We start from the raw sequence: 23,701 nt of genomic DNA on the forward strand, positions 1-23,701 counted from the left end.
GTCAAGCCAAGAAATAGGCACTTTGCAGGCTTTGCTCTGGACTGTGAGCCTGGGTGTGGGTCCCAACCTTCGATCTGTTCTGACTGGGTTTCACTCCCTTGGGCCTGCTCTTTGGAACTTTCTCTAGACAGCAGCGGAAGCCACGGCAGGTTCTTGATTGGGGAAGTGCTTACAAGTCACAGATCACAGAATAGTCTGGTTGGCAGGTTTCAAATCTAACCCTTTCAATTTGTAGATGAGAAAACTGAAGTCCAGAGAGGGGAAGTAACTTGCCCAGCATCACACAGCAAGCCAGTGGCAGAGCCAGGACTTGGACTCACCAGCCCCTCTGTTTGGAGCTCTCTCCCCTCTGCTGCAATCTGAGATGTCATCTGGGGGACTGAACTGGACGCAGAAGGCCACCAGGAGGCTACAGCCCCGCCTAGACCAGAGATCACAAGGCCGACCAATCAGAAATGTTTATTGAGCCCTTCACCCTGTGGCCCATCTTGGGCCAATCTGAAGAGTCCATGTATTGCGTACCCACGCAGAAGGACAACAAAGAAAAGGAATCCGGTGGGCTTCAAGGAGGAGAAGACATGAGGCACATACAGTATTCTTGAGAAGGGGCATCAGAAGCCAACTTCGAGGAGGCTGTAGGAAGGCCTCCAGGAGAAGGAGTGGCCTATAACTCTGGTTCCCTGTGGTTCTTGACTAAGGTCTCCACCTCCTTCATGAACCGGAGACACAGCTCCTCTTCCCATGGCAAAGCAATGCACTGCACCGCCACAGGGAGTCCCACGGACCCTTGTAAGGCCTGCCAGAGAGAGGGTGGGGGGACTTAGAGCCTGCTTTCCAGTCGCAGGCCTGTGCCCAGCCCCCCTCACCACCATACGCCTTAGCCCCAACATCACATCCCCAGGCTCTATTAAGGTAGAGATGTCCTGGGTCTCAGGGTTCCAGGCTTCCTCAGCTCTCAGGGAAACCTGGAGAAACTATTCTGACTTTACCTGTCTCTAGTTCTCCAAGGTTAAGATGTAAAACCTGCTACCTGTGCAGAGAGCTGACTGTAATCATGAAATATAAAAGTGATTATCCACCCAGTGTTCTCAGCAATGGAGGGAAGAATGTGCAAAGCCCTGATCCAGAGCCTGGTCATACTCCTGCAGTGAAAGAGGTACCTTGACCCCAAACACAGACTCAGGAACATGGGGACTGAACCTGAGTCCCTGCCATGAAATCCAAACATACTTATAGGAATTCAAACATGTTTTCATTGTTTTATGATGATAAGATAAGAACCCTTATTTGTCTATGTCCCTGGAGCCAAGTCAACTGGCTTCAAGTCCTGGCTCCCTCCACGTCAACTGCCCATGAGGTGTGGCGGCATTGGTCAAGTCTCTTAACCTACGTGTGCCCCCATTTCCAACTTTGTAAAACCTCACAGGACGGTTATCGGATTTAATGATTTAATATATATACAGCACTTTAAACAGCTCCTGGAACGGAGTAAGAGCTCAAGACACATTAGATAGTATCATTATTGTTATTTTCTCAGAATTCAGGTCAGCAGTTCCACTGGGTAACTCTAGCACTGAAATCAATTTCCCAAAAAGTAAGTTACTTAATGTCTGACTCAGACACATACATACTTTTCGGAGTCAGTCTGTCTCTCCTTCTCTTTCTCTCTGCCACCCAAGCAAGACAAGGTTGTTACTTTAGATCATGCATTAAATATGCGCATGAAGGGACACCTGGGTGGCTCAGCGGTTGAGTCTGCCTTTGGCCCAGGGTGTGATCCCAGGGTGCTGGAATTGAGTCTCACATCAGGCTCCTTGTGGGGAGCCTGCTTCTCCATCTGCCTATGTCTCTGCCTCTCTCTCTCTGTGTGTCTCTCATGAATAAACAAAGAAAATCTTTTAAAAATCTTTAAAATAAATCAATAAATAAATAAATACAATTAAATAAAATAAAAAATATATGCGCGTGGAAATATTTCCTTTTGTGAAGCCACCTCCAAATTAGTAATGGTAGCATGTATCGAACACTTCTTAGATACAAAACCTGATGCTAATTGCTTTCCAGTGTTTTGATGGAGACTTTAGGACAAACTGCAAAATAGATATTTTAATTCCCATTTTCCTGGCGAAGAAATTGAGTCTCGGAGAGGAGCCGTGTCCAGTCCAGTTACCTAATAAGCTCCTAACCCAGGGCATTTGCTCTACTCTTCCTGCCTCTGGGGTCAACCTTCCCTACGGAAGTGGCAAGAAGATTGGTGGTTTTGTAGTCTCCCCGAACAAGGACAGAGGCTGACTTGGAGCTCAAAGCCTGAGTCTTCGGAGGTGGGGTGAGACCACAGCAGACGTGACAATGGATGAACGCCAGGCATGACTGGCCTCACCCCACTCCCACTCGGAGACCCAGTCCTGGCTTGTGCCCCTGGGGGAGAGGCCCGCAGAGGGGAACTGACCTCCCGGAAATATGTGTCAGAACTGTCTCCGTAGTATCCCTTGTAGAAGGCCAGGTCCTCCTCGTCCTGCGGCGTCACACTGGTGACCCGCACCACGCCAATAGGGAAGTTCAGGATGTTGTACAGGTGCAAGTAGGAGAAGCTATCTGTAGGAAGATCCAGGCAAGCCCAGGGAATCTTCAGCGGACTGAAGACTCCAGTGAAGAAGCGTGTTGGGTGAGCACCCCGTCGGCACTGCAGCCCCCCCCCAGCCTGCCACATGGCCCCTTTGGGTGCTGGGCGCCCCCCTGACCACGGCCTCCTGCTCTCCCCACAGGGCAGGAGAGAATGGATGCTATTGAATCCTTACTCAGGGCCAGGCCCTCAGGCCAGTGCTGGCCTCCTTCCACTGCTGATTCCTGGAGTCCTCTCCACCCTGTGGGGCGGAGGGGACTCTTCCCTGTGTACAAATGAGGAAACCGAGGTGGTTGACGGGGGAGGTGGTTTTTCACGGGCCACAGTGTTGTTGGTGGCTGAGGCATGCAAGTCAAGCCTGAGTTAAAAGGCAGCTCCTGTGCAGCAGCCACCCATACGCAGGGAATAAGTGACAGAGGAGGGGCGGTGATGTCACAGAGGACATGGGTGCAGGGCCAGGGACAGGATGCGCCTTTGGGCAGCCACGGTGGGGGGAGCCAGGGAAGAGGAGTCCAGGCTTGAGGTGGGTTTTCATTCTGCATTGATAACACCTCTGAGGCCTGTGCCTCTGCTGGGCAGGGCGGCCCCACTTCTCCCACTCCCCCCACTTCCCCCACCCTTCCCACCCCCCTACCCCCCATTCCCCCAACTCCCACCACTTCCCCCACCCCTTCCACTTCCCCCACCCCCCAACCCCCACGTTGCCCCCATAAACTGCATTTCAGGGTGGCTAGACTAAAGCCACCTTCTGAAGTGAGACAGCAGGAAGTATGTTCAGAGCGAATGCATATGCTAAGTGAAAGAAGCCAGACACAAAAGCCTTCTTCCTTCTGATTCCATTTCTAGGAAACCCTAGGAAACGCCAAACTATAGTGACAGAAAGTAGATCAGTGGTTGCAGGATGCAGGGGCAGGGTGAACTGCCAAGGGCTATCAGGGAAACTTGGTGGATGATGATGAAAATAGTCTATTTTTATTATGACGGTGGTTATATGGCTATATGCATCTGTTAAAATTTATCAAATTACATTCTGAAAATTGGTCAGTCTCACAGCATGTAAATATATTTCAGTAAAGTTCATTTCTATCTTTTTTTTTTTTCTTTTTTAAGTAAGCTCTACACCCAACATGGGGCTTGAACTCATGACCCTGAGATCCGGAGTTGCATACTCTACTGACTGAGCCAGTCAGGTGCCCTTCAACAAAATTCATTTTCAAAGTGAATGGAAATTGGGAGTGTCTGCTAATGGGTACAGGTTTCTTTCAAAGATAATGGAAATGTTCTGGAATTAGATAGTGGTAGTTGTTGCACGGCATTCTAAATATACTCAAAACCACTAAATTGTACACTTCAAAATGATGAAATTTTATCTCAATTTAAGAATTTTTTTTTAATGGTGAATGGTGGGCAGCCCCGGTGGCTCAGCGGTTTAGCGCCGCCTTCAGCCCAGGGCATGATCCTGGAGACCCAGGATCGAGTCCCATGTTGGGCTCCCTGCATGGGGCCTGCTTCTTCCTCTGCCTGTGTCTCTGCCTCTCTCTCTCTCTGTGTCTCTGTGTCTCTCATGAATAAATAAATAAAATCTTTTAAAAAAATAAAATAAATGGTGAATGGTGACAGAAGTCAAGGCCACAGAGGCTGTGTGAAGTCCCAGACTCCGGGTTTCAACCCCACCAGGACCAGTGTTGTCTCACCTGATGCCTTGCCAGAATAGCCTACATCGAAGGCAGGGTCCACAGCTGGTGTCAGCAGCACATCCAGGTCTAAGGACCTCCACCTGGCTATGAACTCTTGCCTATATTCCTGCAGGAACAGTGGGGGATGGGAGGGGCAAGACCAGCAGAGGTCACTGTTTGTAGGACAAGGTCAGGTGCGACCAAGCCTCCCAGTACATTAGGCATGGGGAAGAATTCCCAGACTGCGAGATGCAGACTAAGATATCTGGGGAGGGTCAGGGCCTTCCCAGGGGCCCAGGTGAAGGGATGGGAAGGGGAGACTCAGGCTGCATTATTTGGGAACAACATATCATCCTGGTGCCAAAGAGAGGGACTAAATTAACCTCCCAGGTCGCCAAGCCTTCCCATCCAGGTGTAACTGGACCTCCCCTGCAGGCCAGGACAGAGCTCTGCCCCCATCTAGCCACTCCTGTCACCACCCAGGTCTCTTGCTGCCCCTGCTCCAGCAGTCCCTTGAGGTCTCTTCAGGCACACATCACCTCCACTGCACTGTGCTGCTCCCACAGCTTCTTGGGAGTCCTGGGGGAATAAGTAAGACTTCGAAGCCCAAAGGTTAGCATGAGAGGACCGACCCCCTTTTATACAATAGGGACATTACAATCAAGAGCTAGAGCCTAGAACCTAGTCTCAATGCAGGCTGCAAATCAGCTGACGGGCTGGGAATGACCCTGTGTCATGTTCTCTGACCAAAACACCTTGCTTGTCCAGTGTTCCCAAGAGTACACACCATCTGGTCAATGCCCCCCCCAACTACAGGGACTCACAGGCTACCCCCAAAACCACAGATTCTTCCCCTAACCTGTGAGGCCCCCATCAGCCCTAAGGCTACTACAGTCCCAATTCCAAACTAACCCCAGCCCCAACCACAACCCAAACCCAAACCCAACCTCAACTCAGGCCCAACCTTTACCCCAGCCTAAGCTAATTCTAGCCTGAACTCAGAGCTTAACTCCAAATCAAACCCCAGCCCCAAAGTAGCCCCAATCCCAACCCTACTCAAAAGCCTAAATTCAACCAGTGTCAGACACGACCCTAAAAATCTAATTAGATCCCAAAGTCTAAATAGTCCTCGCCCCCAGTGGATGCCAACTCTAGCCACATGGCCCTTCCCCAATTCCCTCCACCCCGTCGAAGATGCTTGTGAGCTTCACCTGAAGAGACTAGCACTCACCTCACCCCACGCATCTCTTCTAAATTCTGGCTAGCTCGGGGTTCCTAGAGAAGGGGAGAGAAGGAGCGACCCATTCAGAAACCACAGGGCAACACCAACCTGCCCAGAATTGAGGTCCAGGAGAATCATCTCTGCTCAGCCCATTGACTTGGAAGCTTCTACTCTCCCACAAGCCTTGAGCCCTGTCTAGGCCCCCACCTCCTCTCTAAAACCCCTTCCTCTTTCTGAGGCACCCCTCTCTCTGAAAGTACCCCTCTCTTGTGGCCCCCATAACCCCTTTTGGTTCCTCTTCTCTGAGCCCCCACCACTCTCTGGGGCCCATTCTCCTCTCTGAGTCCTTCTCCAATCTGGGCTTCTCCCTTCCTGAATGCCCCCCCTACCACCACCACCACCTTGGGCCTATACTCACTATGTACTTCAGGATCCAGGCCAAGAAACACTTGAGTAGGTCTGGCAAGCGGAGCTGGTTGATCATTGTCTTCATGCAAGGGTCCACAATGTCCCCCTCACTGAGGAACCACAGACAGTTATAGCCTTTCGGCCATCAACTGGCTCTCGTAGCCACCCAACTGCCCCTCCAGAGGCAAGCCCTGGATGGAGATGAGACCCAAAGAGACACTTCTGTTCCCCTCACCCCCACCCCAGGAACACATGCATACCAAATATGGAGCCCCAGTAGCTGACTTGCTGTTTAAAGTGACACAATTAACCAGAGGCATCCCACCATCCCAGGCCCATAGTCCCTTCCTAGGGCCCGAGTCCCTGCCAGCCCCGCCCCCAATCCCATGCCCTATATCTGAGTCCTGACAAATGTACAGCTTCTCCAGAAGGGTGGCTCCTCCATCGGCAAACAGACCCCCTACGAACAGGTGTTTGACAGCATACTCTATGCGGGGGATGGAGAAGGGGATGACCTGGGAAACAGAGGCTGAGTCAGGGCCTGGAATGCCCGGGATCCTCTCTACCTCCCTCAGGATTTAAAGAGAGGATACCACGTCACTGCTCATCTCCATCCACCTTAGCCCCTCTGCTCCCATGCACCCCACACAGAGATGCCATGGCATTCAAGCAACCCTCATTTCCTGCCTGCTTCACTGTAATCCTGCCCCCATGCCATGTGCTTCACATATATGAGCTCATTTAATATTCACTACCCCGCGTGGTAGAAAACTGAGGCTCAGGGGAGTTAAGAGACTGGCCCAAGATTACATAGGTACATGTGTCACCAATGAGAAATTCTCAAAGGGGAGGCAGGACTAGGACAAGCCATTGGATGTGGGAGGCAAGGACTGGGGTGGGGAGGTGATTTTGAGGACAGAGATCTCCTTACGGCCCTTTGATGGAGGCAGAAACCCAAGCTATAGGAGTTATAGGAGTGAGTCCCTGAGTCCCAACCACTGAAGTGGGAAGCTGCAAAATCTGGATGCCTTCCTCACAGGGTGGGCCCACCCTGCCTCCACCTGCAGCCCATCAGTCTTCTCCAGGAAACTTAGGGGGAAACAGTGATGTTAGCAGCTCACACTCAGATCTAACTCCCTTTCTCTCTAAGAATAGCCCAGCCCAGCATCCTCACCAGTCTGGCTTCCCTCCCTATCCAGGGCTAAGCAAGCCTACCTGATGTCCTGCATCCTGGAGCAGCCTGGAGGTGAGCCTCATGGCCCTGGCCATGCTCGGAGATGGTTGGGTGAAGCCATCTGATTCACAGTAGCCTATTCGAAGGGGCTGGTTACTGGAGTATATCTGTGGGCAAGAAGGGCTGGGTGGGGCTCTCAGGGGAGACTGGGTCTCTTGAAGAGCCAGACCAGGGCCTTGGGTCATGGTTGTCTTCAACCTAGAGGATTCTACAGAAGCTTCCCAAGAGCCCCTTCGGCTCCAAGGCCTCTCTATGTACTTTCCAGGCTCTAGGTCCTTTGGAGAAACCCCTGGAAGAGCAAATGGATGAGGACATAATTGGGTGGATGAAGTGGATAGGTAGATAGATTCATGAGTTGCGGGGTGGGCAGAGGGTTGAATGGATAGATGGGTGGATGGGAGAATGGATGGTTGGAATTGAGTGGGTAGGCAGGTAAGTAAGGAGATGAATAGACACAAAGACCTTTAAGCTAAGAAACAGCCAGGAGAGGATGGAGATGGAGAGATCAGTAGAGGCAAATAATGGATGATAGAAAGTGATCACGGGTTGATTATATTAGGATGTGTGGAGACATCAGATGAGTAGACATTGACTGAATGGTAGAGAGAGACTGTCCATATGGAGAAGGTTCTAGAGCAGTTAGGGCTGGCTTCAAAGTCCAGTTCTGCCAGTTACTAGCTATGTAACCTCACCTCATTTCCCCAAGTTTCCTTGCCTGTAAATGAGAAGCACAATGCTGGGGATCCCTGGGTGGCTCAGTGGTTTAGCACCACCTTCAGCCCTGGGGCGTGATCCTGGAGATCCGGGATCTAGTCCCACATTAGGCTTCCTGCACAGAGCCTGCTTCTCCCTCTGCCTGTGTCTCTGCCTCTCTCTCCTTCTGTGTCTCTCATGAATAAATAAATAAAATCTTTAAAAAAGAGAGAGAGAGAAGAATGATGCTTTCTATCAAATGAGTATTAGGATGAAGTACAAAGAGCTTGCACATAGTAGGTGCCAATAAATGTTATGAAATAAACTAATGAATAAATGAAGCTGCCAGAGCTGGAAGGGCCTGGAGCAATCTTCGTGTCCAACTTCTTTATTATACCAGTAGGGAGACTGAGGCCTAGAAAGATAACCTTGGCCAACGTTACCTGGAGGACTAAAAGCCCAGCTGAACCAGATACCAGACTCTCTAAACCATACCTGCTGAGTGTTATGTCTGTGTGTGTTGGGTATGTGACGATGGAGTCCTGCTCTGGGGGCAGTGTTAGCTATGGCTCCAAAGTAGCTGAGAGGCCAAAGCAGCTGGTATTCAGCAGGGGTGGGAGGTGTATATGGCTGAGGACTTCTTGGTCACTGGACCTTGGGCTGGGAAAGGATGTCTTCACAGAAGATGGCCAGATGGTAGACATGTCAATGAGGAATGAAGGGAGGAGAGAGGTGGGAGCCCTCCAAGCCTGCTCCCCAGGCCAGCTCACCTCCTCCCTGAAGGGCATGAAAGGCACAGTGGGGTCCAGTCGGTGCATGTCTTCACTTAGCAGGGCTCGCAGACACAGCACCAGGCTCTCCACATCCCGGGCCATGGGGCCAGCCACCGTGGTCACTGAAGAGAGAAGAGACAGATTCCTCTCCTCCTTTCTGCTCTGGGGACCCCCACTGCCTGGCCTTGGGGGGTGGGGCCCAGGGCCATGATGAATGTCAAAGGGGCCCTGGGGCCAACCTGGGTCAGGGATTGAGGACAAGGAAAGTTGCAAGCTGGTGCCTAACTGGAGAATCCCCTCTGGGGCAGAACATCAGGAGACAAGTAGGAGGGATTAAAGCTAAATAGTAGGAAGCACTTCTCACTGGCCTAGGGGAAGGCCAGGCGGGAGCCATGCTGTCCCCTCAAGCGCTTCATCACCAAGGGAGCTAATCTGTCTGAGACAGGGGCTGAGTGAACCGTCTTTGGGAGGAAGGCAGACAGATTTTCTTTCAATGGATATGGCCACAGGCACAGACAGGAGCATACCTGATTTCTGGCCCTTGATAGCAGAGGCAACTCCAGAGTAGCTGCAAAACCCCACCCACACAGTATCCAGCTCAGTACTTGCAGGGAGGAGCCTGAGTGCCAAGTACTTCCTGAGGGCCCAGCACCCAGAAAGAGGAGCTGCTTCAACCCTGCCATGACCCTACTGCCCACAGCATTAAGTCTGAACTCTCTAAATGCCTCCGAGGCTCTGGAGTATCCGCTTCTTCCATGGCTTCCCCTGCCAGCCCTTCCACATACACACATTACTCCAGGCAAAGTAAGCAGCTCAGTTTACAGCTTCTAGACTCTACACCATCTCTGTATACCCATCCTTCAAAGCCAAGCTCAGATTCCTTCTCTTTAAGGAAACTTTCCCTTCCCTTGCCCTGCCTCTGAAAGTTTAAAGTCTGGGCTTTTAATAAAACTCTGTTGAAGAAAAATGTCAGCTTTATCCTGTGATTCCCACAGGCTTTGACCATCTCTGAAACCCCACCACTTTCTGACTAAGCCATTTTCATGTCTAAGAGCACAAAAGGGGCTGGGACTGGGTCTGACAGTGTTCTGTGTCCCCAACATAGGGGCCACCCCAGTGTAGGTACTCAGGGTGGGGCTAAAAGATGAGTGAATGAATGAACAGAGGCAGATATGGGTGGATAGATAGTTGGCTAGGTGAGGGGATGACCGGGGAGGTAAATGGATGAGTGAGTGAATTAACAAATGGAAGGAAGGATGTGTATACATTTTTCAAGGGCTTCAATATTCATCCTTTTGTTTACCGATATATCCCATGTACCTAGGACACTGTCAATCACAGAGTGAACACTCAATAAATGTTTGTTAGATAAACTAAATGGTGGATGAATAGTGACATTGATTGATGGATAGAAACTGGGATGATGACTGTATAGGTGGGTGAATGGACAAAGGATGGATAGATGGAAAAATAAATGGACCAATGGGTGACTAAAGGAACAGGGAGGGAGAGGAGTCGACGTAAAGATAAATGAATTAATGAACAAATGAATTCATGAGTGAATGGAAGGTCTTTTCTATTGTCACCTATACCAGACATGGTGTGTTTATCTGGGGCTGAAACAGGAGTTCTTTGAAGCCCCCCTACCGTTAGCCACTTCCCCTAGTACTGAGATGAATGGATAAGACTAGATGTGCCAAGCAGACCCTCTGCACCCCCAGACCTCTGTTCCCCTAGGCGGGCTGAGCCTCCCCTTCCCCCTACACCAGCACCAAGTACCTGAGACGGTATCCTGTTGTCCGGAGGCCACAGACACCACAAAAGCTGGCTGGTATGCGGATGCTGCCTCCGGTGTCAGTACCCATGCCCAGGATGGAACCCCCTTGTGCAAGCAGGACTCCCTCGCCCCCCGAGGAGCCCCCTGGTGACTTCTTTAAGCGCAGAGGGTTCAGAGTCTGTCCGTAGATGGGGTTGCTGCACTCAGAGCTGACGGAAGCAGAAGAAAGGGGGGCTGGGAGGTGAAGGTTGAACTGGGGAAACATCCCTCCCCGTGTAGAGACCGATGCCCTCAGGAGTCCACCCGGGGCCTGCTTTGGCTCCCAAGCTCGTCCCCAGGGCTGAGCCCTCCTAGTCTCCCTTACGGCTGAGGGGAGGGCGCACGGGAAAGACCAAGAGTGGACACCAACCACAACTCCTAATTTAAGGACAGGAGGCCCCAGCCCTGCTGCCAGAGTTGGGAACAGGTTCCTCACAAAAGTAGGTAGTCTAAATGCTGAGGGAAAAGAGAGAGAATCAAGGGTGAGAAAAACTATGAGAGAGAGAAACTGAGATAATTAGGGAACTGGAAACTCTTCAGAACCTCAGAGCCTGAGGGCCCGTAGAGACTGTGAAGTCCACCCACACATTATAAAATAAGGAAACCAGGGCGCCTGGGTGGCTCAGTCAGATAGTCGTCTCCCTTTGGCTCAGGTCATGATCCCGGAGTCCTGGGATCGAACCCCAAGTTGAATGGGGCTCCCTGCTCAGCAGGGAGTCTGCTTCTCCCTCTCTCTCTGCCCTTCCCTGCTCATCTGTGCTCTCTCTTTCATAAATAAATAAAATCTTTTAAAAAATAAAAAGATGAAGAAACCGAGGCTCAGAGGACAGAAAAGACGGTCAACTTGACTGGCCCTCACCTCACCCTCCGCCCTGAATTGATACTTAAGTTGCCACCAGTCCTGGGCCCAGCCCCAAGCCCAGCCCTGCCTCCCCACTTCAGAGACCTGAACAGTGTCTGGGGGATGTTGGTCTTAACGAAGGGAATAGCTCCCTGGGCCTTCAGCACTTTCACAATGACCCCGTCCTTGGCCGCTGGCTTCTCCAGGAACTGGGCCAGGCCACACGTAGAGTCATGGCCCTGCAAGGAAGTGACATTAACTCCAGCCCATCGGGGTCAGGATGCAACCGCCCAGCGGACAGACTCTCATCCTCACTCTGCTCTCAATCACACACATTGTCACGGCCACTGAGACACACCTGCTATCCCCCTACAAGGTTCACGAGTGGCAGAAGAACGTGGTGGGCCAGAGCCAGACTGTCGGGCTCAGATCCCAGCTGGCCACGTTCTAGTTGTGCATCCTTCATTCAGTAACTCACCCAAAGTCACACACTCCGATGCTCACAAGCTCGGTGATATGTGAGGCGCACGAACATGCACACGTACGAACGTGTCCCTCCGGCTCACCTTGCAGTTGAAGGGGTCCTTGAGGCTGATGGGGACCCCATAGAGAAGGCCTCTCTCAGTCTTCTTGAGTTTCTTCAATGCCTGCAGTTGTTCCTCACACTCGTCCAGAAAATCCGTCAGGCAGTTTACCTCCTGGTGCACCGTCAGTGCCTGAGCAACAGTGAAGGGGTCGGGATAAGGGGCTCAGGCTGAGGCCAGACACGGGGCCAAGGCAGCTGGAGCACCAAGATGTCACAGCTGCCCCCCCACCTGTGAAGAGGACAACAGGTGACAGTCCCCACCCCAGTCCTGACCCCGAACCCCACCTCCTCTAAGTAGCTACAGAGGACGCTCTCCAGACTGAGCTCTTCATCCCACAGCTTCTGGACCAGCCTGTCCAGGGGCAGCTCCAAGATGGGCCTGGGGTCCAGGGACGGCTCCTGTGCAGAGGGGACAGCAGAGGCAATGACTGCTTCACTCCAGGCCACTCCCACCTACTCAGCATCACATCCCCACACTCCACTGGATACACAGCTGCATGCCCCTCACCCCTCCACCTGCTCCGCATAGGTTCCCGTGTGCATCCTTAGCATGAAGGACATTTCCTGGGATGTCTCCAGGCTGGCATGAAAGCCCAAGGGGGCAGATGTCCTCTCGGCCTCCGCCTCCCTGGTGCCCAGCCTGAAGCCTGGCATGGAGGAGGGCCTGCCCCCCACCCGTGTTCCCACCTAGAAGGGGCACAAGTGCTGTGGGAGTGGCTCTGTCTGCATGTTGTAGGATTCAAGGGTTATGGAAGTGAGGTTCATCTCTGTACGGTTTGCCTCTAGGGTCACCCCAACATCCCAGCTTTCCTTCCTACCCAGCCTTCCCACTCCTGGTGACCTGACCTGAGGAAGGGCAAGATCCAGTCTGGGTGGCAGGAGAGCAGGGACCCGGCCTTGGGCACACACACTGCTGGTCAGCTGAGTGACCCAGAGTGGATCCCTTCCCTCCCATGGCCATCGTCACTCCAAAGAAGAAAGGACTAGAAGCCAAACATGAGTTACCCAGCTGCTGCAAGCCGCATCCTTTGGGGTCTGAGGGGAGGCCTGACAGCAGCCCCTTAGGACTCTTGTCAGAGGCAAGTGTGACATAAGGACCTGGCACACAGCAGGCGCTCAGGAAGGTGAGGTTGTCTTCTTTTGTCCTGCTGGGCCCCAGATCGCCCCCACCCCTAAACTAGAGTGGGGGCTGGGTGGGAAGACAACACGGTGGGCCTTTCCTGGTCCTGGAGGGGAAGGCGCCAGACAAGGGAACTTCCCTGGGGGGTTACGGGCCCCCAAGGCTTCTCTTGAATTCTTCTTAGTCCTCATCTTACTGTCCTCAGTAGCATGTGACTCTTAGACTCTTTCCTTCTGGAAACTTTATGCCCTCAACTCTCCTGGCTTCCTCCTGTCCCGGACAGCTCCTTCTCAATCTCCTCTGCCCCTCTTCGTTCCTCTAAATAAATGTCGGTGCTCTTCAGGCCTTGGCCTCCTCTCTGCCTTCCCACCTACCTTCCCTGAGTATACTCAGACCTTAGCAGCCAGACGTGTCCCAGATTTCCCCGTGTCTGCAGCCCGGGCCTATTTCCTGCTATACCTCAGACCCACTTACTGACCCACAAGTCCACGGACACCCCGGGACTGATGGCTTTTCTCTCAAACCTGTTCTTCATGAAATTCCCAGTTGATGGTACTCATGTCACCACAGCAAAAATCCTCAGAGTCATCCCGGATCACTTCCTCACATCCCAGCTCTGATGAGAGTCGTGATAGCTCATCTCAATCACATGGAAGATGTGTTAACAGCACTCAATAAGTTTCAGGCCACATTCCAAGCATCTTACATATAATAGCTCATATCACTTACGACAACAACAACCTGAGGAGGTAGAGTGCGTTTTTTTCTCATGTTACAGTAGAAAGAGACACTGAGGCACAGAGAGCTATTTGTCCAAAGACCCAGCTCATTAAGCGGCAGGGCCTGGGTGCACACCTGGTGCCGGACCCCGCGACCATTCTCTTACCCACACGTATCGCTGATAGGTATTTCTGCCTCCTTCACATCTCCCACCTCTGACTCTCCAGGCTCCTTGCCTAGAATCTTCTCTGTCTCAGTATTCTTGGCAGCCTCCTCATTGGCTTCCCTGCCTCTAGTCTCTACCCCTCCAGCTCAGCCTCTTCGTTACAGCCCAGGGGACCCTTTTCAGATAAAGCCCATAGGTCCCAACTGCCCTCCGAATAAAGTTGCAAAACCACTCTCCTCGGTGTGTTTTACAGACCTTTCACTGTAAGCGTGTAACGTGTGTTCGTGTACGGACACACCAAGATTCACATTTACTGAGTACTTACTGTGTGGCTGGGAACCGTGTTAAGCACTTGGCCTGCACCATTTCATGAAATCCTCATGAAAACCCTTGGGTAGGTGCTTTTATTATCAATATTTTCACTTCACCAATAAAAGCAACTAGGACACACAGAGATTAACTCTCTGGCCCAAAGTCATAAAAGCAGACTTTTTTTTTTTTAAGGATTTCTTTTTTTTTTTTTTTAATCTTTTCCTTTTTTTTTTTTAAGATTTTATTTATTTATTCATAGACACAGAGAGAGGCAGAGACACACACAGGCAGAGGGAGAAGCAGGCTCCATGCAGGGAGCTCGATGTGGGACTCGATCCCAGGTCTTCCAGGATCACACCCCAGGCTGCAGGCGGCACCAAACCGCTGTGCCACCGGGGCTGCCCAAAGTAGAGAGACTTAAACCAAGGTTGTCTACACCCTCACCACTACCCTCAAATGGCTCTTGGGGAGGGAAGCTTTTCTGATGAAGCACTTCCTGAGTGCCAGGCACTCTACTAGGCCTTTTCCCTGCCTGGATCCTGGTAGGCCCATGTCAGCACCCTTGTCTTTCTCTGCCCCTGTCCCATATTCTGCTGTTTAGCCACACTGCCCAGTCCCTGGACTTGCTGGGCCTTTTTGCCACCTTGGTGTCTGAGTTCGGAACTCCCCTCCCCGTATGCCACAGGGACTTTCAGAAGAGCCCAGACGTGGATCCTTCTAGAATAGGGAGGGCATTTGGCTAGAATGCACCTCAGTGGCTGCACTGTGGCTAAAATGAAATCCTTCTGAGTCACTTAGCAAAAAGCCACTCACACGAGTACTCCACTGTCCCCAGCTGCCCTAGGCCCTGCCTTGGGACTCCACCCTCTCTTCACAGTCCAGCAGGTTAATGCCCAGCCCAGCAGGGACCCTCTAGGCACAGCCTCTGATTCCCTCAAGGACTGAGAAGACCCAGCCTATGCTCAGCCCTTGCCCTCACCCCCCCCCCCAGAGCCCTAAGGAGTCCCAGTAGGACCCCCTCCAGGGACCATCCACACACACAGTGACCATAGGCTCCAACCAAGACTGCCTGTCAACCCTGATTCCTACCCATCTACCTGGAGAGATGACACTGCTGGTGGCATGCCTGTTGGGACGTGCCCAGCGTCCATCTGGGCCTCTGAAGGACCTCCCCTGCAGTTGTCCTCACATGGCCACTGGTAAAAAGGGGAGACTCTCGGGGAGCTGGGGAGCGGTGGGGAGAGCAGACCGAGGGAGCTAATGGGGGCCACTGGAGGCGGCTGCTGGGACTGCTCCTCTGCCAGCACAGCGGGCACCCCAGGGACTGGGGCAGGTGGGGCTTTCAAGGGCCCAGCAATACATTCACAAACACAGTTACTCTTACTCGAGTGTCCCTTCCACCTAAAAGAATAAATTCATTGAAACTCACTACACACTGGCCCAACAAGGACAACATTAGTTTTACTGTTACTAAAGTGAGAGCCCTCACTTAGCTCCTGCTTGCTGCGAGCCAGACCCCACTGTGAACACTGACCAGCTGACCTAAGCACAACAACTGTAGTCCTCACCCCGTTGGAGACATGAGGCTGTTAAAGCACGAAGGACTTATTTACTATATACACATGTTGTGCCATATTGTTGGTTGGACAAGTGACCCTTGGTATGGGCTCAGGTTGTGATCTCAGGGTTGTGAGAGCCGGTGTTGGGCTCGGCATGGAGTCCACTTGAACTCTCCCTCTCCCTCTCCTGCTGCCTCGCCACCCCGCGCTCTCTCTCTCTAATAAATAAATAAATCTTATAAATAAATAAATAAATAAATAAATAAATAAATAAATAAATTTTAAAAATGCATCGGAGTCAGGATTCAAACACAGACAGCGGAGCCGTCTTTGAACGACCTTTTTTTAAAAAAAGATTTTATTTATTTATTTATTTGAGGGGTGGTGTGGAGGGGCAGAGGGAGAGAGAATCTCAAGCCAACTCCAGGCTAAGCACAGAGCCTGATGCAGAGCTCGATCTCACCACCTTGAGAGCATGACCTGAACCAAAACCAAGAGTTGAAAAAAACAAAAAACAAAATAAATAAGTAAATAAATAAATAATAAAATTTTTTAAAAAGAAAAAAAAAAACAAGAGTTGGACACTTAACCAACTGAGCCATCCAGGTGCCTCGAGATTGCTATAATTTATTTTGCCATTCTTCTTTTTTTTGTTTCAGATTTTATTTATTTATTTATTTATTTGAGAAAGAGAGAGAGAGAGAGAGACCGAGATAGCACAAGTGGGGGTGGGGAGAGGGAGAAGCAGGCTCCCGCTGAGCGGGGAGCCCAATGCAGGACTCCATCCCAGGAACCTGGGATCATGACTTGAGCTGAAGGCAGATGCTTAACTGACCAAGCCACTCCTATTATTCCCCTTTAATAATAATGTTTATGACTTAGCTGAGAATACAGATGCTTAATTATATAGAATCTGAGAGCATTAGAATAGCTAGACAATTATGAGCATACTTGCTACAGGTTTGGCAGAAGCTGAGTGAGGACTCAGTCCAAGGAGTGACATCACTGATGTGTACAGAAAGTCTCTACTTAATGAGACTGCCAGTCACCCAATAACTCTCAGTTTATTGGGAGATCTTTGAAAGATTGGGAAATCTTCCAAAGATGTGAGCCACTCAAAAGATCCCCACAAGTGTTCTAAAAATTAACACATTACTTGGACATTATTAGGATAATTTGATGAAAGAACTGAGCCTCAACTTATATCACTTACTTTTTAAAAATATTTTATTTATTTATTCATGAGAGACACAGAGAGAGAGAAGCAGAGACACAGACAAAGGGAGAGGCAGGCTCCATGCATGGAGCCCAACACGGGACTCGATCCCGGGTCTCCAGGATCACGCCCTGAGCCGATGGCAGACGCTCAACCACTGAGCCACCCAGGTGTCCCAACTTCTATCATTTTCAAGTCTTTTTAACACATACTTTGGGTTAGAACAAATCCCCCTCTTGCCAAGTCCCACGGCTCCATGCCTATCTCACCTTCTCTGTTCTCAACTGGCGCTGCCTCCTATCATGGTTTAAAAATCAAAGGAAATATATTGTTACGTTGTTATCAACGTATCAACATATTATTCATATTTATAGAGTGGTTGTGAAATATGTTTAATATAAAAACTCTAAAAAAATAAAAAATAAAAAATAAATAGAAACTCTCAACCTTCAGGGAGGCTAATTCCCCCTGAGGTGACCAGAGCTTTCCAGCCAGCCGCCTTCAGCCTTGAGCAGCTTGTCTATTATCCAGTGGACTGTGAGTATTATTTTCTATGTGCTCTACAGAAACAGTGATCTCAGGCTTTCCTCTCTCCGGCACTGCCTTTCCTCCTCCTTCCTCCTTTTGGAAAACTACACATCCTGTAAGGCTCAGCTCCAGGACCACCTCTCTGCGAAGCCTTCCCCACCCAGCCCTCTCCAGGTGGACCAAAGCCCTTCCTGCTGAGCCCTAGAGCTCTGCGGACATCCGGCCTTCACCACACTCAGCTGAGCTGCCTCCCATCACAGTTTGCGTAGATCTGTTCCCACCAGCAGGCCCCATTAGGACCAGGAGCACGTTTAAGGCAAGTCGAAGTCAGATGTCAGATTCATCTTGCTTATGAATCTGTCCCCAGGGTCCAGCAAAAGGCAAGACCCAGAGGAGCCCTCTGTAAAATTTTGTTAAGCTGAACTGAATTGGATTTGTTTGAACCCTGCCAGGGTTTGGCCTGTGTCTCAGTCCCCTACCTCCCTGGGACATATTGCTGGACACCTGAAGCCTTGAGGTGGGAAGGTACCCAGGACAGACTTGTGTGGCTTTGCTGGGGAGAGAATAAGGTACTGAGAGCCAGGAGGCCTGTAGCCTTGGGGGAAAGCTGGAGATCCCAGGGGTGACCTCACCCTAAACCCCTTCCACCGGCCAACCGACACACACACACACTCCCACCGGCTCCACATCCCAGATGCCCCCACGTATACCAAACAGATGCCCAGACCAACACAGAAGCGGATGTCCTCATGCGTCAGGCACCCGGCCACACACATACATGCTCAACCATTCAGACCCAAACCAGCCACACGCATCTAGATGTACACACTTGAATCAGTAATATAACACATACACAGCCAGCCAGGCACACACACCACAAGCCCATGACACAAGCACACACAGCCAGGCATCCCACTCGACCAACACACAAGAACAAGCTAGCAGGAGGCACACATAGGCAGGTTCTGGCGTGTGCAGTAAAGGCACCCAAACCCACCTCCACACGCGTGCGCACATGCACACACACACACACACACGAGAATCCTCTCCATCACGCTGATTCACCACAGCAACCCCATTAGCCCAGATTTCCTGCTCACCAACCGGGGAGGGGCAGCTGCTCTCTGGGGGCAGATTGATTTATCCAACTAATTAGCCCCAATTAATATTAATACACATTCTCAGGAACTGTAGCAGCTCAGGCAGAGAACCTGCCCCTCGGGGCCATCAATCACCATCCAGGGGACGGCAGAGGACACTCAGGAACTCCAGAGCGTGAGGCTAGCACCCCGGGCCCTGGCCCCAGCCCCCACTCCCAGGGCTCCCAGGTCACCATCAACCACAGTTGGGAATCCCGAGGTACCATAAGCCCACCCCTCACAGGGCAGTTGGGGAGCCCAGAAAGGGGCTGTCACGTTTTGCAGGCCCCCCAGCAGACCCCAAGAATGATGGAGGGTGGGCTGCCTCCCCTTCCCACCCTGCTCTCTGCCACCCTGGGCAGGTTCTGCTGGGACACCCACAGCTCAGTCCTTTCACCTTCAAGTCCCAGCCCAGCCACGATGACTGCCCCAGGGCCTTGAAATGTCCTCACCTAAGCTGTCAAAAGTCCCTTTAAGACGCATAGCTTCCTGGGAGGACCCCAATCCCAATGACCACTCTGTGCTTTGCATCTATCAGGTGCTCTCAAACATTTGCAGACCCCGGGGGTGGGGGCATGGGCGGGAGAAGGTGTAGCCAGGGTTCCTGTGTCAGTGGGGTTTGGGGGTATGCAGGGGCTGAAAGAGACTGGAAAGAAGATCTTCTGCCTCCAATCGCTGCCATCAATTTATCTTCTTTCTTTCTTTTTTTTTTTTTTTTAAGATTTTATTTATTTATTTGAGAGAGAGAGAGAGAGCAAGCACGAGCAGGAGGGAGGGAGAAGCAGACTGCCCGCTGAGCAGGGAGGCCGACGACATAGGCCTTGAACCCAGGACTCCAGGATCACGACCTGAGCCGAAGGCAGACACCCCACTGGCTGAGCCACCAGAAGCCCCAGTTTATCTCATTTCAACAAATAGCTTAAGTGAACACCCACCACGTTACTGAGTCATGTGGGGGCTCTGGGAAAACAAAGGAAAAACGGCCCCCCAGCTCATAGGCCCAGAGTGCATGGCTGGAGGGGGAACGGAGAGCAACACAAAAGCCAGCATGGGGGGGTGCAGGAGTGCCCCCACCAGGCTCCTCATCTTCTGAAGGCAACAGGGCAACGGCCCTGAGGTGGGACCCACCTGTTGGGATGGAGGGCTGGGGCCCCAGGGATAGATGTCCACTCACCTGCTCCCGGAGACGCCGTGCCAGGGCTTCCATCCGCTGCAGTGCCTCCACCCGGCGCTTCTGTGCCCTGGGGATCTTGCTCCGCGCTGGAGCACGCTGCCAGGAGTGCAGGGCAGCCACCAGCAGGGCCAGCAGGAGCAGCACCAGCAGCCAAGCCACCCCAGGCATCATGGAACCTGTTTGGACACAGCAACTGCTCCCTCAGGAGCACCACTTGCTTGCTTGCCAGCTATATGCTGGAGCACCCTCCCACCGCAGGATCACAGAGGGACAGAAACCACATATGACTCTGCCTGGGGCAGGATCCAAACTCCTCCCACCCAGTCCTTCTACCTACCTGGGCCTCCCAGGACCAAGCCCTCGTGCCCCAGGCAATGCAGAGGAAGAGGCTTTGGCAGAGACAAGCATGAGAGGCGGCCAAGCCTGCAGGTGGGCAGGTGACCAGGCTCTGACCAGACCTCCTCACATCCTTCTCCCCCACCCCACCCCTCATACACCCCACCAGAACCCTAGTCTGACCCATGGTAGCTCCTAATGGAGCTGCCCCTGGGGTTTCCTGTTTCTTCCAGAATAATTGCCAGCCCCCTTAACATGGTTCACAGGCTACATAGATGTAGACTGAACCGGTTCACTCTGGAGGGCGTCTGAGGCCCAAGCAGAGAAAAAAGGAGGGACTCTGGGGGCCGGGCAGGGTTCTGAAGGCCTCAGCCCCAGGGGAGACGATACAAGGGAGTGAGGACAGAGCAGTCAGGCATAGCCCCCTCCCCTGCCTCTGCTACCCTAGCTGCACTCTCATTCTTGACTGTAACACAAGGCCACATTCGTGATCCTGGGATTCCAGCCTCCTGGTAGACTGGTTCCCCCTTCCAGACTCATTTCCCATCTTCTCATCATTCCAGGAGCCCCCTATAGGCAGAGGGAGCAGTGGAGGGGAGTATGGAAGCTGGGGAGGTGAGGAGGTGCAGGTGGCTTCCTGGCAGAAGAGCAAAAAGTGATGGGAAGATATGGGGAAGCAGAACTGGAAGGACTGGTTTGGGAGCACTTTGGCTCTTGTTGGATCTTCTGACCCAGTTCAGAGGGGAGAGAGGAGCGACCCATCACAACTGAGGCTGACAGTCATCGGGACCGGGAGGATGATGGTTCCACCCTCAAGGCTGGGATGTTGGAAGCAGCAGGAGATACTTGTGGTTGGTGGGGTCTGAGCACCTGATGGTCACCTAAGGGCCAGTTGTTGAGTTGGCAATTGACCTGCTGCTCATGACCCAGAGGGTAACCCCAAGGCCATCTGCTCTCTAACACTCTGTGGCTTCACCAAAGGATCTCTGGAACTAGCCCCTCTCCATCCCCATGTCTTTCTTCTCTTTTCTGACCATTTCCTTCCCCCATACTCAGACTTCCCTCACTGAACCCCAGTTCTCCCCTGATGGCTCAGCTCCCCTAGGCCATTTGACATTTGCACCCCTTACAGCACCCTAAACCTTACTACATCATCCTTTCTCAAGTTGCACTCCTCCCTTAGCACATCACCCCATTTTATTTCGTCATCGCACTAATCATTAGCTGAAATTATCTTTTTTATTTACTTAGTCCTTGCCTCCCTCCCTAGAAAGTAAGTTCCATGAAAGAAGGACCTTGTCAGCCCTTTTCAAAATGTCCAACACAGAACAGGTGCTTGGTAATACTTCTTAAATGAAATCACAGGCAGGTTGAGCCCTTCCTTCCCAGCAACATTTAACATGCTTAAGTCTCTCTCATTAAAATAAAAAAAAAGAGGGGGTGCCTGGATGGCTCAGTTGGTTAAGCGTCTGACTCTTGATTTCACCTAAGGTCATGATCTCGGGGTGATGATCTCAGGACCAGGAGATTGAGCCCTGTGTCAGGCTCTGCGCTGGGCATGGAGCCTGCTTGGGATTCTCTCTCTCCCTCTGCTTCTCCCCCTTCCCCTACTCACTCTCAATAAAACAAAAAAACAAGCCTTCACCATGTACCTACTGAGTTCCAGGCACCGTGGTGGGTGCTGGATGCACAAGAGCAAATCCCACACCCCTTGAACCCAAATGGCCTCACCTGCCTAAGACACCCAGGGACACCACTCCCAAACTATGTAGTGGGAAACTTGAAGGGGGCAGCCCAGGCTGGCTGGTAGGCTCAGGAGTTGGTTCTGCGGGTGTCTTTTAAGGGTGTGGCCAATCAGATGGCCCTGGCAGGTGGCCTGGAGTGACACCCCAGGGTCTTTCCTTGGCCCTGATCCAATCAATATTGTATTGGTGACTCAGATGAAGTTAAAGAGGTCCAAAAGCTCAGACTTGTGGATGGACAAGCTGAGGCGGAGCAGAAACAGTGGCCAACAGAGCCGGGATCCCAAAGGCTCTCAATAGGCTGGGGCCCTGGGATGAGCCTAAAAGATGTTGCCTAACAGGGACAAATAGCAAGTTTTCCTGCTAAACATCAACGATCACAGCCCCAGGGAGACGAAGGGAGGGTGGACAGGCACATGATAGAACATCCCGTAGAGATACACCAGCAGGGGTGCCCAGTGAGTGGAACTTCCTCTGTCTCCAGTGTTTGTGATCACCTGCCCAGAACCTGGCACCCTGGATGTTTAGCGCATGTTCTCAGGATGATTGTGCAAACAAGGAAAATATACTTAGTCTGGAGTTGGCAGGTGGCTTCAAATCTCTGTGCAAGTCTTTGGCCTTGGGCAAATTGGCAACCATTTCTAAACTTGTTTCCCCACCTCTAAAATGGAAGTAATAACTCCCATTTTTTTCCAATGGGATAATGGGTTACCAATTCCACAGCCTAACAGACATCAGATTCTCTTACTAAGACACGGCCCCTGTTTTGGAGTATGAACAGGAGCACGAAAAAGCCCTTTCTGCCCAGCCTGCCAGCTGTAGAGGGAACACTGCCCTCACCTTGGTAAGTGGGAGGTCTGTAGGGGCAGATGTGAGGAAGAGCACGTATAGGAAGCAAACGGTGTGGAGGCGGGAGGTGTGCACGATGTCCCAAGTGCCACCCAAGGGCCACACTGGGACATAAGGCCTCGGGAAGGAGAGCAGAGTGGAGTGGCCAGCAGCACGGGTGGGTGAGGCATGGCCTTGAGGTCATGGCCAGGAGTCTGACCCAACATGAGTGATGCTCAAGGTTTCAGGCGTGATCGGAACTGTGTTTGGGAGGCCACCCAACTCCTATCTGAAGGACAATTGGAAAAGACCAGTCTAGAGCAGGGGAGGCCAGGCAAGAAGCCTGGCAGTGGACCTGGGGAGAGGGTAGAAGGCTGAGAACAGACAGTAGCCGCAGGGCCTTGAGGGCCTTGAGGCTGCGGGACTGACTGGTGGTCAGACAGGAAAGAGGTGGCTGGCTTGAGCCGTCACTCCTCCGTGCCTCAGGATTATGGGACACCAGGAAGAGCTCTCTGCCGAGACTCTGACATAAACTGACCCAGGTTTGATTCTCATCCCTCTTCTAGCTGTAAACCTTCCTGGAAAAAGGGGACAAAGACGCCTACCACAGGGTTAATGGGAAGATTAAATGACCCAAGGACGATCCAGTGCCCAGAAGGTAGAGAGTTGGGGATCCCTGGGTGGCTCAGCGGTTTGACGCCTGCCTTTGGCCCAGGGCGCTATTCTGGAGTCCCGGGATCGAGTCCCCCATCGGGCTCCAGGCATGGAGTCTGCTTCTCCCTCTGCCTGTATCTCTGCCTCTGTGTGTGTGTGTGTCTATCGTGAATAAATAAAATATTTTAAAAAAGAAGAAGGTAGACGGTTCATAGCGGGGTATGGGGCACATGTCATTCCGGATGCCCTTTCTCCTTTTTCCTGGTCAAGTCACCTTATCACTCCATGTATCTCCAGGGCCTTCACCAGCACACCTACCTGCCTCTCTTCCTCCT

At 51.9% G+C, this 23,701-nt stretch overlaps 1 protein-coding gene across 1 annotated transcript; it reads right to left on the reverse strand.

Annotated features, from left to right (window-relative positions):
* Positions 1-444: 444 nt before the first annotated feature.
* Positions 445-23,252, reverse strand: LOC112914762 (fatty-acid amide hydrolase 1-like). The gene is made up of 15 exons (XM_025991903.2): positions 19,807-23,252; positions 12,158-12,271; positions 11,853-12,002; positions 11,392-11,525; positions 10,409-10,615; positions 9,157-9,197; positions 8,627-8,751; positions 7,145-7,270; positions 6,347-6,444; positions 5,940-6,039; positions 5,531-5,574; positions 4,839-4,878; positions 4,318-4,426; positions 2,450-2,595; positions 445-796 (listed from the first exon to the last, which is right to left on the reverse strand). The coding sequence occupies exons 1-15, from the start codon at positions 19,975-19,977 to the stop codon at positions 665-667; spliced, it is 1,737 nt and encodes a 578-aa protein (XP_025847688.1). The 5' UTR covers positions 19,978-23,252; the 3' UTR covers positions 445-664.
* Positions 23,253-23,701: the final 449 nt, after the last annotated feature.

This window comes from Vulpes vulpes, chromosome 10, assembly GCF_048418805.1.
Source record: "Vulpes vulpes isolate BD-2025 chromosome 10, VulVul3, whole genome shotgun sequence".
Taxonomy (NCBI): domain Eukaryota; kingdom Metazoa; phylum Chordata; class Mammalia; order Carnivora; family Canidae; genus Vulpes; species Vulpes vulpes.

Coding starts and splice junctions, on each gene's coding strand:
- LOC112914762 (XM_025991903.2), bottom strand. CDS start 19,977: ATGATGCCTGGGGTGGCTTGGCTGCTGGTGCTGCTCCTGCTGGCCCTG. Junction 12,003..12,157: donor TCTGTAGCTACTTAGAGGAG/GTGGGGTTCGGG, acceptor ACTGTTGCTCAG/GCACTGACGGTGCACCAGGA. Junction 4,427..4,838: donor AGCAGCACAGTGCAGTGGAG/GTGATGTGTGCC, acceptor CTGTTCCTGCAG/GAATATAGGCAAGAGTTCAT.